This window comes from Lineus longissimus, chromosome 18 (genome assembly GCF_910592395.1).
Source record: "Lineus longissimus chromosome 18, tnLinLong1.2, whole genome shotgun sequence".
Lineage (NCBI taxonomy): Eukaryota > Metazoa > Nemertea > Pilidiophora > Heteronemertea > Lineidae > Lineus > Lineus longissimus.
Genome location: NC_088325.1, coordinates 871,643 through 890,041, shown reverse-complemented (window position 1 = coordinate 890,041; position 18,399 = coordinate 871,643). Strand labels below are relative to the sequence as shown.

General features: G+C 45.6%; 1 protein-coding gene across 1 annotated transcript in view; it reads right to left on the bottom strand.

Annotated features, from left to right (window-relative positions):
* LOC135502582 (dynein axonemal heavy chain 8-like) overlaps nt 1-18,399 on the bottom strand; it is a 48,886-nt gene that overhangs the window by 20,643 nt on the left and 9,844 nt on the right. The window contains exons 18-46 of the mRNA XM_064795532.1: nt 18,143-18,242; nt 17,908-17,973; nt 17,620-17,685; nt 17,226-17,397; nt 16,397-16,515; nt 15,455-15,656; nt 15,016-15,356; nt 12,719-12,895; nt 12,226-12,464; nt 11,737-11,977; nt 11,155-11,354; nt 10,259-10,412; nt 9,789-9,952; nt 9,213-9,420; nt 8,753-8,914; nt 7,922-8,146; nt 7,253-7,425; nt 6,567-6,745; nt 6,148-6,335; nt 5,591-5,920; nt 5,238-5,399; nt 4,564-4,810; nt 3,716-3,957; nt 3,268-3,408; nt 2,805-3,036; nt 2,171-2,365; nt 1,612-1,817; nt 1,156-1,334; nt 453-597 (exon numbers count right to left, since the gene is read on the bottom strand). Of these exons, the coding sequence (XP_064651602.1) occupies nt 453-597; nt 1,156-1,334; nt 1,612-1,817; nt 2,171-2,365; nt 2,805-3,036; nt 3,268-3,408; nt 3,716-3,957; nt 4,564-4,810; nt 5,238-5,399; nt 5,591-5,920; nt 6,148-6,335; nt 6,567-6,745; nt 7,253-7,425; nt 7,922-8,146; nt 8,753-8,914; nt 9,213-9,420; nt 9,789-9,952; nt 10,259-10,412; nt 11,155-11,354; nt 11,737-11,977; nt 12,226-12,464; nt 12,719-12,895; nt 15,016-15,356; nt 15,455-15,656; nt 16,397-16,515; nt 17,226-17,397; nt 17,620-17,685; nt 17,908-17,973; nt 18,143-18,242 (5,455 nt within the window). The remainder of the gene's footprint in view (nt 1-452; nt 598-1,155; nt 1,335-1,611; nt 1,818-2,170; nt 2,366-2,804; nt 3,037-3,267; nt 3,409-3,715; nt 3,958-4,563; nt 4,811-5,237; nt 5,400-5,590; nt 5,921-6,147; nt 6,336-6,566; nt 6,746-7,252; nt 7,426-7,921; nt 8,147-8,752; nt 8,915-9,212; nt 9,421-9,788; nt 9,953-10,258; nt 10,413-11,154; nt 11,355-11,736; nt 11,978-12,225; nt 12,465-12,718; nt 12,896-15,015; nt 15,357-15,454; nt 15,657-16,396; nt 16,516-17,225; nt 17,398-17,619; nt 17,686-17,907; nt 17,974-18,142; nt 18,243-18,399) is intronic.

Sequence of the window (18,399 nt, the reverse complement as noted above, 5' to 3'; positions counted from 1 at the left end):
CACAAGAAAATCAGGTCCTTGGCTCCAAAATCATTTGCGACTCTTCACAGCAAAAGCAGGCGCATGTCGCTCTGAGCTTGGCAGGTTGAGACGGACTGTTTGTTCATTTCTCTATTGACTGCCTTTTGTGAAATATGAGCACATCAATTTCTTCCATTATCTCCTGGTGTCATTCAGGCTCATCTTCTGTGCGACATGCGACTGGTTTTGCTGTGACGGGTAACATATAACCTAAAAACTTACAGAAGCTTTAGGGAAATCTCTCTGCCGACTTTGTCAATGTCTTATGAATGTTTTAAGAATCAGAACAAGGATTATGGACAGCGTCATGAACAGACCTCAGCTGGTATACCTGGTCACGGTTCACAGCTGGATGATCTAAGATGAGGGTAGCTTTACAGGCCTTCTCATGGACACCCAACAGAAGTATCCATCAGATTATACTGACTAACCTTTGTCTGCTGCCAGAGAATCCTTGTAAGGGGGACAAGCTTCTTGACGATATCTCCAATCTCCTCATTGAAGCCTCTCTCAGGACAGAAGTAACCCTCACCAATGATGCCAAACACTTTATCGATAGAGTTGTTCGATGGTAAACTGTAGAACAGAAGAGTTCAATGAATGAAACACTTAACCAGAACAAGGAGTTGAAGGCTGAATGAAATTTAATGTGGGCTTGAGAGTGAGGTTAAGCAGTTTCTTCTTCTTCTTCAGCGTTCACTCTGCACTTGGAGGGGTCATTCTCCTAGGAGTAATCCTCCTCCAAGGCGGGATGAGCGTATCCTGCGTGCCACTACGGTTAGGCGCCAATTGGGTTTATTGGCCTAGTGGTCTGACTTTGGCGAGAGAGATAGAGTCCACGCAAGCTACTCATGTTTCTCACTTGGTGGGGTCTTAGCTTGCCCTGGCATAGACACCAGGTACAAGGAACCTCGGTTTTGAGTCTCATTCGAAGGACTTTGAAGAGCCAGGAATTTTAGTTCCTTGAAAGCCACGCCGGTTCATCCAGACATACGATCCTGGGTTCTCCCCGGGATCGAACCCGGGCCCTATTGCGTGGTGGCCAGCAGTGTAAACCACTAGGCCATGAGGCTCTTTCGGTAAGCAGTTAATTCAGCAATGTGCGTGCCCTTCCGTAACCATCAAAACACGTACCTGCAGTTGAATACACAGAACTGCCTCTTTAACCTCTGTGGGATGTCGTTCCTACCTCCCCCTGGTTGAATCATGGCTGCTATGAACTGTAAGTCAGCAATGTGGGTGAAGTCTCCTGGTTTCTCCAAGCTGTACATGCCCTTCATCTCCATCATCTGTCTTGTGATCTCATTCGTCACCTGCAAGTCAGGTCGAGTTAGTAGGCGAGGCGAGGCGAGGCGAGGCGAGGCGAGGCGAGGCGAGGCGAGGCGAGGCGAGGCGAGGCGAGGCAAGGCAAGGCAAGGCAAGGTGTAAAGTTTAGTTGAAGTGAAGTAAAGTGTTTCCTTGAATGAAAGGGACAGCCGTATTTGGCTTGCAAAACACTCTTTAAAGACATGGCCCATTGATAGTGGATCATTTGGCAGGCGGAAGCCATTTCCTTATAAAAACCAATAGCACAAGTCTTCAATATTGTACCTGATCTCCCCATTCGTTGACGACGGGCATGTTGATATCATCCACAAAGACCGTCATCTTCCTGCCACCGGGTGGTCCATAGGTCGATCCCATCCTCTTGTCCACGTAACTCTCAACTGTCCGCTGGAACATCATAGGGGTACTGGCCGAGGAGAAGTTGAAGCTCTTGCCGAGGTGAGCGTCTGGATCATACTTTGCCATGTAGCCTGTATTGGGAAAGAAACGAACAGAGAATAGAGTGAGATATAAATTGCCTGGGCCGCCACAAAGGCCTGGCTGGAACCCTTAGGTATTGCATATGATGGATTCGGCTAGGCCAACTATTCTTCTTTGAGTTGACTGGTTAAACTTTCCCACCATTCGTCCTCAAGGACGTGACAGTGTGATGCAAGTCTGCCTCAGTTCCCCACAGCTTTTCTTGGAGGGTTGTGGACTCCAGTCAGGCCTTCACTCGGTTGGTAATCAGAGGACATTCCCACGATGTGTTTCACCACTACTCAGAGAAACCAAATTCTCAGATTGCAGATTCACACAGGCCCAGTTTTCTAAGATGTCTTACCTTTAATCATGACAGTTTTAGCTGTGCCTTGTTCACCAATCAGCAGCACAGCTTTGCTCTGTTTGGAGATGGTCTCGATCAAGAAGTTTGTGCGGACGTTGTCGACGTTCGGTACCAGGATCGAGGCGAAGTCAGGCACTGAATCACTCGGGTAGATGTACTCCTCGACCCTCTCGTTCCAGTGCTGCCACTCACCTACAGATAACAAGCAAACAATTGTTTCTTTAAAAGTATAATGGCATTATTATTGATGACTTTGTTCCACATATTTTCTATCAAAGGTGGTTTGTCTGGTTGGCTATTGCCTGACTAACGTTTCTGGTCCAATCGGGGATCAAGCTAACTCCAAAGCACGTCTGAACAAACTGCTCAACCAACTGAGTTATCTGGCCAGTCTGGAAGAGGCCTTGGATAGATTAGAGTTGCCACCCTAAACAAATTCGAACTACATAAAAAACGACACAGTTTACCCTTGGAGGCTTTCTTTTAATCAGATTTTTTAGAACTGAAAGTAACTTTTTGCCAACTTTGGGCCTTGAGGAGCCATATTTTTCCTCTTTGACCTCCAAAAAACATTTTAATAGAAGGTCATTTCAATTCCAAAATGACCCTCATTCTTAATTCATGTACATACCGCTCTCACTGACCATGTACTCAAATATCGTCTCTCCTTCATTGACCTTGGGCAGGTCAAGCTGACTCTCATGCTCCTTCAGGAAGCCCTCCATCTTTGCTCTGTCGTCCAACTCAAGGAGAGCACCGATGCTCCACATCAACGCGAAGATGAACAGGCGTTGGAGGTGAGCTGCTGACACGGTGCCCTTGTCCTCTTTATGAGGGATCAGCCCCTCGAGAAGGTCACACGACTGAAAGGTGATGTGGAGATTACACATTAAAACGCCAGTATAGTAGACTATCAACAAGACTTAAGCCTTCTGAGGGAAGTTCTCCATCTTAGCCTCTTAGCTGTTGAGACCTGCATACGCATTGCCTCAGGCCGTCAGTAATGAGGTCATATACACGTTCCTTCTTTGTGGGACGCCCTGTAGATATCGACCAAACGAACCCTTACTATTAAAGTTTGATTTGATACCGACCTGCCTAATCTGATTACACTGGAGTGAATCCATCTTCGGCGAGAGATTCTGCCACACAAAGTTGTAGAGATCATCGAATATCTGATCGTACAAGTTCTGTAGGACGTCCGATTCCGAAGCACTTCTGCTGTTCAGCCAACCCTATAACACAGAAGAACTTTTGTTTTTAAGTCCATGAAACTCAACTGTGAAAATATGACTTTTTAATAAAGTGTCAATAATATCGAAGAACAAAATCAGTGTCCATGTGAAAGTTGTGATTAACACAGATAAGTCCAATGCATTTGAGTCACCAGGAAAACACTGAAATTCGATCCCGACCGTATTACAAGAGCATGTTGGTTGACATTGCGATCTTCGTGAGTCAAGATGATGCCTGGAAATACTTTTCTCTTTTGGCATTGGCTCTCAACGTGGAGAGTGACAGTAACAATACTGGTGAACTCACCCTGAGAATGGGTCGCCAGTCAAGAGCAGACGAACTCATATAGACCATGCCGTTCCTGGAGACGGTAGCCGGAGAAGCGTTGTCAATGTTGTGGACCTCAAACACCACCTTACAGTTCGGAGCCATCGGGATACGATCGCCGTTAGCCAGGGTCAGTGTCTTGTTGTCATCGAGCACCGAGTTCAAGTTCTCGATCCAGATGGCGTCGACCGGGCCGTCTAGGACAATCCAGACATGATCACCTGTAAAAGATGGCACATACTTCTAGTACCTCATCATTTGAGAAGCTGCCTGTCATATTTGTCAACGCTGAATAGTATCATTTGAAGCAAAACTCGACCCAGGGGCCTTAATTTTCAAATCGTAATCTATGGTTTGGCGCTCTATCATAAAAGTCTTGCTCGAGACTGGCAATACATGTACACCAGGGCTCAAATTCAACCAAGCCCACCATTCATCAGAGAGGTTGTTATCATCATTATCATCATCATTACCGGCGTCGTAACCCTATTGGATTTTTGCCGGAGGTATGGAGTCCACTATAGGCTACTGTCCACCTATGTGGGATCTTTTACTTGCCCTGGCATAGACACTCGGGTACAAGGGACCACGGCTTTTAGTCTCATCCGACAGACCCTCGACTATTTCATACGTTAATGTAAGTGTTGTGAAGAGCCAGGAATTTTAGTTCCTTGAAAGCCACGCCGGTTCATCCAGAAATACAATCCTGGGGTCTCCCCGGGATCGAACCCGGGCCCTATTGCGTGGTAGCCAGCAGTGTTAACCACTAGGCTATTGTGGGCATAGTAGGTCTAGGATACCACAATCATGATACTAGTGACTGTTACCTTTCTTAGACTTGAGTGTCCTCCTCCACAGTGTTGAAAAGATGCCATCAGTCCAATCGTTGGTCGCTACATCAAGCCTACCAAACATCTGTGGTGCTGTGATAGCCTTGGGGTTCATCCGTAGCTCCTTGTGTGGAACACCGCAGTCCGTCATGGCCTTCAAGAGGATATTGATACAAACGCTCTTGCCTGCTCCGCTGGGTCCTAGGGTCATCATTCCGTGGCGGACAATCTGGGTCTCATACAACTAGAAGGAAGACAGTTATTAGTCAAAGTCTGCTGGGCTACAGGTGAAGCCTGGGCAATTGGACTAATCTCGGATTCCTCCGCAGCAAGAGACTTGGAGTATCACTCCCCCTGGGAAGGATGCTGGTCTATCACATAACTTCCCACTCAGAACTGGTACCCATTTATACTCCCGGGTAGACAGAAGTAGGATAGGTGTCTTGCCCAAGATGAAGCAGTAGTGATCGTCTGAGAGTCAAACCATCAACTCTTAGTGTTCAATTTTCTTTTTATGGCTATACTACAGAACCAGGCCTATGTCTCTGTCTCTAATAAACCTAGCTGTCCTCCCTAGATCCCCAGAAACAACCTCCTGTGCACATCAGGGCACCATTACCTTGCTTTTGAGTCACATGAGAAAAACAACATTGCCAGAACCCTGGACTGACCTGGACAAGCTTGAGGTTCCATGCCGGGTGATTGACCAGCTTCACAGCATCCACTTGGTTTCCAATCGCCACCTGGAGTTCATCATAGGAAGAATTGTCCAGCTGAATGCCTGGGAACAGATCGCCGATCAAACTCAGGAAGAGAGGTTCATCCTCATCCACCTGAAGACAAAGAGGACGTTAAGCAAAGTGTAAAAATTGCAAAGATTCAATGCTGTGGTATGATAATGACAGAGCTGCCTACCCTTAAGTCCAGCCATGTGTAAAATCCCTGGTGTGGTTTTTAAATCAAACAGAATACAGAACATTTTGCATCCATACTTGCTAATATGGATATGAGATGGTGTACTTACCAGCTTGGAGAGATTCATGTCCCTGAGTACCCTCATGACGATAGTGGACTCGGTCTCCTCTGGCCGAGCTCTCTTCTGAGCCCCGAGAGTCCTCAACACGGACAGAATATTCCTCAACCCAAAGTCGTAATGCACTTGTTTAGAGAGCTGCTCCTCACACAGCTTATAGAGGGTGTAGAACTTCTGCGCCAGGATGATGTTATCTTGGAAACCGCAACTGGCGAGCTTGACCCTCATGATGATCTGTCTGTCGGGTACCATCATGGCCACGGTACGAAACTGGACCTTCAGGTTCTCGGGCAGCTCCTGACGACCGGCATAACCAGGATTCTGAAAGTGGATGACGTTAAAAACTTTTTTATTTGCGGTAGAAGATAGTTCAAGGAATCTTTGACCACTTTGCAACTGGATGTTTCTTGATAATATTCGATTTGTTACAGTTCTCTACGGCGTCATTTGGGCAAAGATGGAGTCTTGACACCAGTATTTTCAGTCGGTAGGCCCTGCCACGGCCAAACACGGCACATATCCCCAGTTCAGCACAAATAGTTACTTACCATGGTGATGAAGAGACCAAACTCTGGGTTCATATCAACGTTATCTCCATCAGAGAAAAGGAAGTTGGTCTTCCTCTCCTTCTTGGCTGTCAATACAATGTGGATTTGTTGAGCAGCCACAGAGAGGACAGGCAGGTCAATTCTGTTGAACTCGTCAAAGCAGCCCCAGGAGCCAGACTGGGCAAGGCCTGAAAGACACAAATAAAGGTATCAGTCCGTACAACGTCAACGAGGTCTGTTGAGGAGAGAGGACAGACAAGGTATGATATTTATCACAGGCCTGTATGATCACTAATTCTCGTCAAGACCCCTGCGACGACCATTGCAAACAAGCAATTTATTCCCGTGCGATTATGGTTATAGGCCACAGAATCTAAATCGCTTGTTTACTGGGGGCTATAGTAACACAAGGCCTCTACCTTTGTAGATTCTTCCTAATCCTCTGAAGTCCATCTGATCCGAACAGTTGAAGACGACCACGTATTTGCCGAGGGCTTTCCCCATGTCTTTGGTGGTCTCCGTCTTGCCCGTCCCGGCTGGACCGGCTGGTGCACCTCCCATCGCCATCCCCAACGCCTGGGCCAATGTGATGTAACACCTGAAACACATGAGCATATGCGACCCACCGAAGCAAAATGGGTCACGTGTCGCACAGAAGATGAGCATAAAATGACACCAGGATATAATAGAAGAAATTGATACACTCAGATTTCACAATAGGCAGACGATAGTGAAATGAACAACCAGTCTGTCTCAACTTGTCAAGCTCGAAGCGACATGCGACTCATTTTACTGTAGTGGGTCACATATTTCAAAAAGGGGTGGAGGGGGATACCAGTATGGACGTCTTGTTCAAAAAGGGCCTCCTGCTGATTCCAATAGGCAGTTTCAACGCTGACTTCATCAGGTGTTAAAAGGTGGTGACTGTCGTTGGTTTAGCCAAGAACCTCAGGTGTTTTTCCATGACCAGGTACACTTTGCAGTAACCAGTGCAATCAAACCCACCAATTTCCGATTTTACTTGCCAATGCGTCATATTTTTGCTTCACATCGCAGTGATTATAATTGCAAGTCACTGCGCTCGCACGTTGGCACGGTGCTTTACCTGTCGGTAAGGGGTGTGATGACCAGCCTGTCGGTACATCCCAGGAACTCATTCTGGTAGACATGGTCCACATCAGTGATGCTGACGTTACAGGTGTCTGTGTCCTCTTTGAAGTAGAACCTCGCTTGCTTCAACCACTCAAAGTCAAGAGGGTTCTTGATGTGCATTCTCACCTAAAACACATATTCAGTTTGTCAGCTGTGAACGACTGCTTCTTGTGTCCCACTGACAGAATACGCATACTCGACAGGTCGACCGCAAGTTGACCCAAAAGACAATGGAACAAATTTGCAGTGTAATAATAATAACAATAATAATAATAATACATGTATTAATAATAATAAGTCTTTTATATAGCGCAATTCCGTGACACTATAGTTCTCGCTCAAAGCGCTTTGGGATATCATATTATTACCCCGGTCTCCACAGAAATCAATCAGGGGTTTCAAGGAGCAATTACAAGGCGCTCACTTGAACTCGACCAGTACTAGACACAGCACAGCATGGTTGGTTGTAAATTTCAGGTAAAATTGTATTCAAGTTTGTATTAAACTATCAAGAAACGAGTTGCTTGCTGGTCGGTGAGCAAGAAGTACTTTCAAACTGCCATGGACTGATGGAGAGGGGTTCTTCTTGAAAGACTTTGAATTCTGTGGAATGGACCCTTACCAGATCATCAAAGATATCCCTCTGATGCACATGGATGGTGATGAGGGTCTCGTACTTGATACGCTCAAACTTTGCCAAGTCAAGCGTCGTCTGTTCGATCATCGAGTTGAGGATTTCAAGGAAGCGCTGGTTAGTCGTCGGCATGATCTTCTTATCGCTGCGAGCATTGCAGAGAGCTTCCTCCGCATCTCGCGTCCACAGCATCTGAATGCCAAGGAGGCCGACCTGGTCGGGGAAGAGAAATATGTGGATTGAACAAGTGATATGGTGCCGATGGATGTCCCAGGGGTTCTGCCAGCGCAGGGCCAATGAATAGAGATGCCAAATTACTCGAATGAAAACATTGGTGGCCAGAGCCTTAAAATAGGCCAATAAAATCCGTTTAATTTACTACAGAATCCTGGGGAAGCTCTGTAAAACAACCAGGAAATATATGGAAAAGTTTTTGATCAGGAAATCGGCAACAAACTAGGGAGTTTCCTGATTTTTCAGGGAGAGTTGGTGTCTCTTCCAAAGCCACGATCGGCACAGAGAGGATCACTGCACGGAGGGCTCACTAGGGCCAAGTCGGGTTCAAAATCAGAGAAACGTCACAACTATAACGTAGGTTGACATTTCACTTTTTCATTTTCTGGACAATTTGATGAAGGCAGCTACCAACTGCTGTAGTGTGGAAGGAAACCAATGGCAAAGGTCCCTACACTTTTGATGGCTTAACCATCATGTTGCCCAAAAGAAGAAGTGTGGGAGGTGACTTGGCAGTTGACTATAGTTCTTTATTAGCATAACCCTTGGATATGATGTAGAATGCTATTTTCGGATTATACTTACCTGAGCTGGGTAATCAGCAAAGAAACTGAGCATTTCGAAGTTGGGTTCATTTACGGCGTGATAGGCCTGTCTGATGACGGCATGCAGGGATCTCTGTTGCTGATCGAGTAGCTCTCCTAGCCATAGCTCCACGTTGCCTTGTGCCCTGACTGGCTTCTCCAGCTGAAATTGGCAATGGAACGTCAATCAAATAGAGCTAACGATAACAATATGATAAATGTTTATCTGTACTGTAAAATTGGTAGCCCACAAGAAATCGTATCCTTGACACATGACGAATGTGTTTCATCAGTGCTGCCCATGTTGACCTTAGATGTGGAATCTTTGGAAATGTCTAGCAATTATCAAAGTACCACGCTTTCGATAAAATGAACACTAAAGTGATGAATGCTCCAGCTTTCTCATGACATGTGAACGTGTTCTATTGAGATATAGCCTTCTAAACGTTGTCGGAACTTACCGGTACTTTCTCTCCCTCTCTGGACACGACAGACAGAATCTTATCGTAATCTTTCTGATCAAACTCGACTTCATTAACGTTCTCAAACACTCCAAGGAGATGAGATTGGATGGTATGTGAGTCACTTGCCTGACCAAGGATCTCTAGCAGGGCCGGGTCAGAGATGAAGAAGAATCGGGGGAAGATCAACCTCTTGCCTTCAAGGTACCTGAAACAGTCAGTCATACATTGATTTTCATTATCCACAAAAACAAAATAGGACGGATGGATATCTCAGGTAAGCAGACCTTTGATGTGTCACTTTGAGATTACTAAAACATGCTTCCCCCACCAGTCAAGGTAATCACGATTATGAAAAGTCAGCAGGATGGACATGAGAGATAGATCAGTGTTTCAGCTAAAGAGCTGGGTACAGCACCCTGGCTTTTTTCAATTTTCTCCACTGGCCAAACCTTTTTTCATCAGTGCCAGTGGCTGAAGCATTGCCACTCAAAGCAGAGCACTTCACCCTGCCATTCTTAGGGTGTGCCTTTACTGCTGTGCCTTTCAAGATTTTCAGAGAGGATTGTAACGTACCCCGTGAGTGATTTCTGACAGACCTCAAGCTGTTCCAGCAAGTGAGGTAGGAGTTGACCCATGGTCTCATCACCAACACAACATGTCACGACGTTCGGTACTTCATGAGCACGTGTCATGATCTTCACCCAAGACTTGTCGATGTTTTGGAACCGTTTGGCTTCCTGAAAATATAGCAAGTTATAGAGTGAGAGTACATGTAGCATTATGACAAACTGAGACCTTTTTTCACATCGCACGGTTGTGGTATATCAAAATGGCTAAATGGCTAAAATGGCTAAAATGGCTAAAGTTTCGCCTTAGCAATCACAACCTACTCATCGAAAAAGGTAGACATTTTGGTACTCAGTTGGAAAAGCGTCTGTGTCCATTTGGGTGTGACGTAGTAGAAGACGAATTTCATTTTTTTCACCTGAAGATGACCAATTTGCTGCCTATAGCCCCAAACACAGCCACTCCATGTCAATTACCTTTGGCAACTGCTTGGCGATATCACCACCCACAAAGACAGCCTCGAGATAGACCCAGAGATTCTGTACGATCATCCAGTTCTCAATGATGTCTGATGAGTTAGACAGCTGCTGGACCCATTGCTGGATCGTCTTCTTGAATGGAGCATTGTACCTGCAGGAAGGAAAAGTTAGACAGCCATCAGGAACGGACTTTTGATAATCTTTATAGTTGGCGCATCGAGTCTTGTACCTTTTGAAGGATAGTACAAGGTTCTCTACAGGGTTTTGTCAAGGCAGGTGGTGATCTTGAGTTTCAAGAAGTTTTGCCAGTGTGCAACACAAGGAAGGGTGGCCAGCAATTCTTAAGGTAGGGTGGCCCCTGGAAACACTTACAAAATTGTAGAGCAAGGTAGGGCTGCTCTTCCCAGGTAGGGTGGGATGGCCTGAGAAATGGCCTTGTGGAGAACACTCGAGTGACTGTGCCCTCTAGCGATTAGATTAGGCCAATACCTCATTGAGTTAACCTACCTGTTGCTGAGCAGTGATCCCAGGGTAGTAAGCTGCCAAGGTAGGGTGGGATGGCCTTGTGGAGAACACTTGAGTGACTGTGCCCTCTAGCGGATACCGATTGGGCCAATACCTCACTGAGTTAACCTACCTGTTGCTGAGCAGCGATCCCAGGGTAGTAAGCTGCCAAGGTAGGGTGGGATGGCCTTGTGGAGAACACCCCAGTGACTGAACCCTCTAGCGGAAACATCGGGCCAATACCTCACTGAGTTTACCTACCTGTTGCTGAGCAGCGATCCCAGGGTAGTAAGCTGCCAAGGTAGGGTGGGATGGCCTTGTGGAGAACACCCCAGTAACTGCGCCCTCAAGCAGATACATCGGGCCGATACCTCACTGAGTCAACCTACCTGTTGCTGAGCAGGGATCCCAGCACCATCAAGCTGTCCTCCATGACGCTGACAATCTCCGACGTCTCAGCTCCCTTCAGCAGCAGCTCTCCCCGAGCCTTGAACTGAGCGAAGCCAAGGTTCTGGTTATTCCACTCAGCTATCACTTGCTTCAGCTTGGCCTCAATGTCCTTCTCTTTCACGGCAGAGATGGCGATGTCCTGTTCAATAGATCAGGTACACACATGTTATGAGGCTGATTTTACGTCTTATAAGTATTGCAAACTGAAAACTCACAGCAAATAGTCTCAGAAAGAATAGAATGGTGATTCACGTGACAGAATTCAAAGGCAAATTTTATGTCATGGTTAAATTAATCCCCCTGGTGGACTTGGTTGTTCAAAAGCTGTTTTGTCAACAACACAAGTGTTAATTTAACAAGGCGTTAAGTCTAAGGGCTTAACAGAAGGAGATAACACCACGTTAAGTTAATGCCAGTATTAGTGACAAATGATGTATGTGATAGCCAGCTCTGATTCACCCTTTACTGTCGAGATCATACATCTGCGATAAAATTGAGAATGATGATGAAGAAATATTCACCTCGATGTCCTCCTTGTGTGCGAGTAGAGGAGCCTCCATGATGTTTCTCAAAGCAAAACCGTCCGACTCAAAGTCGAACGTGTGACTGGTGGTCTTAGCAATCCTGTCCCAGTGGCGTTCCTTCATTGCCTTGTTGGCCATCATCTCAAGGAGGGGACAACTCTCATTGAAGTCATCTATTTTATTCTTCAAGTCTAGGTAAGCTTGCCAGTCCTTCATTGCTTTGGGGAGCTTGCGGCACCTTGGTACAAAAAATGTCAAAAAAGGTTTTGGTCTCAATTTGGAGGCAATGAGGCTTTGTGTTGAGTCCTTGTGGGTCATCTTCTCTAGGAGGGATAACTCTCATTGAAGTCATTGATCTTCTTCTTCAAGTCCATGTAAGCTTGGCAATCTTTCATTGCTTTGGCAAGCTTTATGGATTGCCCCATTGACAACAGATGATGAAACCTTAAAATCAAACACCGATAGCCGGCAATCCCAGTAACCTACCTGTTTTGAAAATCAAGCAGATCATTGTTGATTTTTTCAATGTCGACTTCGGTCCAGAGGATGTCATAGTAACCATTGATGCTGGCCATGACGGTGTTATAGAGACCGTAGAGCTTCTGGAGAAGGTTCAACTCCTTCTTGATCCTGGTGAGGTCAGGGTAGTCAGTCGATGGTAGGCCAAACAACTCCTCCCCAGCAGAGTAGGTCTGGAAGTTTCTCCAGAGATCATTGAAGCGCCCCTGAAAATCAGACAAACAGGATCACAGATCCACACGCAAAGCAAAAAACCACAAAACCTCAATAGCCAACAACTATCTCAGGCAGTGTTTCTCGTGGTTTTTGACCTGAAAACATTGTCCCAATTTCGTTGTTTCAAAGTTTCATTTAGCAACATCAAGCACCGCTAGCTTCCTGTGGAGCCGCTAGGTCATACCAGCCTCTGGTCATACTCTAAGTGTTATTGTCAGCCTGATGGTGATCGAACGTTACCAACCAGTGCTACATTGAGCCTGTCGCTAGCTTCCTGTGGAGCGATGCCTTCAGCCATTGGGCCATCACTGTCATACTCTGTGGTGTAGTCGCTCACTTCGTGATGGAACGTTTCAACGGACTCGAGCAGACGCGTCTTGAACTTTGGCTGAATCGCCACAAGCTCACTCTGAACTTGGCCCTGGAATGGAGAAAAGTTCCGTCCATTGATAATGATTCCCATATTCCTATGAAGTTAATGACTGTCAGCTTTACTGCTATTTTGTTGTAGGCAGGATAGCATTGATTAGGAACGATCCATAGTTGGCTCTGACATCATACCTCTGACTCTAATGTTTTTCCATTACCAGGAGTATTTATATCAAGGCTCCCTATGACATTGCGGAAGTGTTGTATAGGTGAGGGGAGCCTATCAGGAGGATGAAGGGGGTGGGAACACAGTTTGAAGGTGACAGCAACACGTTTTGAAGGTGACAGGAATGTGTTGGGAAGGTGATGGGAGCGTGTTGGGAAGGTTACTGGAATGTGTCATGAATGTGATAGGAACATGTTGGGAAGGTGATGGGAAGGTGATGGGAACACGTTATGAAGGTGACAGGAATGTGTTGGGAAGGTGATGGGAAGGTGATGGGAACACGTTTTGAAGGTGACAGGAATGTGTTGGGAAGGTGATGGGAACACGTTTTGAAGGTGACAGGAATGTGTTGGGAAGGTGATGGGAGCGTGTTGGGAAGGTTACTGGAATGTGTCATGAATGTGATAGGAACATGTTGGGAAGGTGATGGGAGCATGTTGGGAAGGTGATGGGAGCATGTTGGGAAGGTGATGGGAAGGTGATGGGAACACGTTATGAAGGTGACAGGAAGGTGATGGGAGCGTGTTGGGAAGGTTACTGGAATGTGTCATGAATGTGATAGGAACATGTTGGGAAGGTGATGGGAAGGTGATGGGAACATGTTATGAAGGTGACAGGAATGTGTTGGGAAGGTGATGGGAAGGTGATGGGAACACGTTTTGAAGGTGACAGGAATGTGTTGGGAAGGTGATGGGAACACGTTTTGAAGGTGACAGGAATGTGTTGGGAAGGTGATGGGAGCGTGTTGGGAAGGTTACTGGAATGTGTCAAGAATGTGATAGGAACATGTTGGGAAGGTGATGGGAAGGTGATGGGAACACGTTATGAAGGTGACAGGAATGTGTTGGGAAGGTGATGGGAAGGTGATGGGAACACGTTTTGAAGGTGACAGGAATGTGTTGGGAAGGTGATGGGAAGGTGATGGGAACACGTTTTGAAGGTGACAGGAATGTGTTGGGAAGGTGATGGGAACATGTTTTGAAGGTGACAGGAATGTGTTGGGAAGGTGATGGGAAGGTGATGGGAACACGTTATGAAGGTGACAGGAATGTGTTGGGAAGGTGATGGGAAGGTGATGGGAACACGTTATGAAGGTGACAGGAATGTGATGGGAAGGTGATGGGAACACGTTTTGAAGGTGACAGGAATGTGTTGGGAAGGTGATGGGAAGGTGATGGGAACACGTTTTGAAGGTGACAGGAATGTGTTGGGAAGGTGATGGGAAGGTGATGGGAACACGTTTTGAAGGTGACAGGAATGTGTTGGGAAGGTGATGGGAAGGTGATGGGAACACGTTTTGAAGGTGACAGGAATGTGTTGGGAAGGTGATGGGAAGGTGATGGGAACACGTTATGAAGGTGACAGGAATGTGTTGGGAAGGTGATGGGAGCATGTTGGGAAGGTGATGGGAAGGTGATGGGAACACGTTTTGAAGGTGACAGGAATGTGTTGGGAAGGTGATGGGAAGGTGATGGGAACACGTTTTGAAGGTGACAGGAATGTGTTGGGAAGGTGATGGGAACACGTTATGAAGGTGACAGGAATGTGTTGGGAAGGTGATGGGAACACGTTATGAAGGTGACAGGAATGTGTTGGGAAGGTGATGGGAGCGTGTTGGGAAGGTGATGGGAAGGTGATGGGAAGGTTATGAAGGTGACAGGAATGTGTTGGGAAGGTGATGGGAGCGTGTTGGAAAGGTTACTGGAATGTGTCAAGAATGTGGGAACATGTTGGGAAGGTGATGGGAAGGTGATGGGAACACGTAATGAAGGTGACAGGAATGTGTTGGGAACGTGATGGCCGGCCGGGAGCATGTTGGGAAGGTCACTGGAATGTGTCAAGCATGTGATAGGAACATGTTGGGAAGGTTATGCAACTGGAGCCAGTGGCTCACCCTCATGTCATAACCCTCAAGGAGAGCGACTGTCTAGGTCAAAACTACTTACCGCTCTGCTCAGTAATCTACCAAATGAATATCTAAGCGAATCCACTTTGTTGATTTCCTCAATGGCAACATTCACTTGGAATTTCTGAAGCATTGCGTAAGTCTCCTCGATCGGGCCAAGAACCATATCGATACGAATCTGATTCTGGCGGATGTCATCTAATGCTGCCATCGCGTGGCGGACATCTTCCAAGTCCTTGATTGGACGTGCCAACTTCATTGAGTTGTCTTCCACATAATCCACAATGTCATCCAATTTCTTCTTGTACTCTAGGTTGAGTTGGCGGGCGAAGAGGACCTCCCAGGCACGTGCTTCAACACCAAGAGCGTTCTTCAGGGGAGCTGAAGGAAGAAAAGATAAGATGAGATTGGTCCACTAAAACATCTGGCACGAGAGAAAATAGAGAAAGCCTGTTGTTTATAAAAGCATATGCTCCTACCAATATCCAGGTTAATGGCACCAACAATCTGTGCTTTTGGGAGCTCTTCAATTTCCTTTCCAAGGGCATCATAGCGGAGAATCTCCGCTTTGAATTCAGACAAGATGGGATCGGTAGCCACGAACTGCTTCACAGCCTCCTCTCGGTCATTGTCCCATAGGTATTCATATTCGCTGAAACGCTCAAGAGCATTGGTGATGTCCTATAATGGAACAAAAATGAAATGACTGAAAAAGCAATTTCATTTTCAACAGAGTATTTATCATGAGGATTCACATATTTGAATATGCTCACCTCGGGTAATGTAATGCATGTCATTTGCAGTGGATATGGGGAGAATAGTTTCTGGCTAGTTTCACCAGTTTTGATTCCATTGGATATTATTCTTCTCGACTCAATGGCACAAAAGAAAATTACTGGTACCATCTAAGTATAGCATTTTGGTTTTAAAGTTGACTGAATTTCAGGGTTATTGAAGAGTGTACATGTCACATGGAAATTGGTTGACATCTGTTTAACAGTTCAGGAGTAATAGGACTTCATTGGATTTCCAAGATGGCGGCCTGGCGGCCATATTTGTCATGGGATTTGACTGAAAATTAGGGATATTGATAAAGTACATAGATACATAATCACATGAAGTTTGGTTGCAATCCTATCATCAGTTTCGGAGTAATAGGACTTTGTTTAATTTTCAAGATGCCATCTAGGCCTAGCGGTGACGAAATGTGCTCCGCTTACGGACGACGACGACGGACGCCACAGTATCGTAAAGGCTCCCCAGAGGGGAGCTAAAAATAGTCTGGAGTGTCAAAGATTACACCAAATCTTCAAGGATTTTGCAATGAACGATCTTGACATGTGAAACAAGTGATTTACTGGTCGCAAAATTAAGGCAAGCAAAATTTTCCGCCTCAGTATTTCAATTATTTGCTACAGTACCTGTCTGAATGAGTTGACAGCGGACGTGAGCATCATGACGATTTTGGCAATGTCCTTGTGATCGGCAATACTCTTGTAGTAATTCTTCACCTGAGGCAGGTTCAACCCCAGCAGAGGATCTGCACAATGAAGCAATTTGATCGTGATAATTTTCCATGGCCGAGAAAGGGTAGGACAAAATAAGACACCACTTTTTTGTAATCAATATCAACATGTTAGTCAATGCTTGTGGATTTGCATCATCGGCTGATTCAGACTTGCCCATCTTTTCAACTCAGCGATAAAACACATTTCTAATCATCCGAAATTTGCTTTCGAGGATTTTTATTTTTGAAATTTCCAGCGACCATACTGTGAGACTTCACAGGTCGTGGATAGAGTGAAAGAGACTAATGATATTCCTTGTCTTCAAGACCCAAATGGGTCATGAAGCCAAGATTTCAATTCTATTCTATTCTATTCTACTCTATTCAGTTCTATTCAATTCAATTCAATTCTATTCTATTCAGTTCTATTCAATTCAATTCAATTCAATTCGATTCAATTCTATCCTATCCTATTCTATTCTATTCTATTCTATTCAGTTCTATTCAATTCAATTCAATTCTATTCTATTCAGTTCTATTCAATTCAATTCAATTCAATTCAATTCAATTCTATCCTATCCTATTCTATTCTATTCTATTCTATTCAGTTCTATTCAATTCAATTCTATTCTATTCAGTTCTATTCAATTCAATTCTATTCTATTCTATTGTTCTATTCAATTCTATTCTATTCTATTTTACTCTATTTTATTCTATTCAGTTCTATTCTATTCTATATTCACCAGGGTGGTGTTCATGCTTGTGACTATGCTTATGTCCTTTGTCTTCAATGGTTGCCTCAGGTGTAGCGGGACGCTCCTGGCCCCACTGAGCAATACCACGGCTCACCCCAAGGACGTGTTGGGTGGCCTTGTTCAGGGTCTGTTGAATATCATCAAGGCTTGGCTGCATCACCTAGTACAAGACAACGAGACAGGGTAAAGATTGGTACAGGTGTGGTGGCGAGCCCCACTGAGCAATACCACGGCTCACCCCAAGGACGTGTTGGGTGGCCTTGTTCAGGGTCTGTTGAATATCATCAAGGCTTGGCTGCAACACCTAGTACAAGACAACGAGACAGGGTAAAGATTGGTACAGGTGTGGTGGCGAGCCCCACTGAGCAATACCACGGCTCACCCCAAGGACGTGTTGGGTGGCCTTGTTCAGGGTCTGTTGAATATCATCAAGGCTTGGCTGCATCACCTAGTACAAGACAATGAGACAGGGTAAAGATTGGTACAGGTGTGGTGGCGAGCCCCACTGAGCAATACCCTGGCTCACCCCAAGGACGTGTTGGGTGGCCTTGTTCAGGGTCTGTTGAATATCACCAAGGCTTGGCTGCATCACCTAGTACAAGACAACGAGACAGGGTAAAGATTGGTACAGGTGTGGAGGCCGGCCCCACTGAGCAATACCACGGCTCACCCCAAGGACGTGTTGGGTGGCCTTGTTCAGGGTCTGTTGAATATCATCAAGGCTTGGCTGCATCACCTAGTACAAGACAACGAGACAGGGTAAAGATTGGTACAGCAATACCACAGCTCAGCCCAAGGACGTGTTGGGTGGCCCAGTGTTCTAGGTGCTAAACAGCAAATAGAATGGCTGCAACACATTTTTTACTTGGTTTATACTCCAAAATATAATAATACTATCAACTTACGACGTTTGGAATCTGCAGTGTGACTGCTGCCTCAAAGCATGGCATTTTCTCTTTTTTCTTCTTCGAACCATACATGGTGGACTTGACAATATTCCTTTGCCTGAAAAACAATACTAAATGGTCACTTGAGAAAGCATTTATATCAGGGGGTTATGATCCTGAAAACCCAGAGATAGGTCTGTACATTCCATATTCAAGCTTAACTCCCTGGGCAGTCTCACAGATAGGTCTGTACATTCCCGATTCAAGCTTAACTC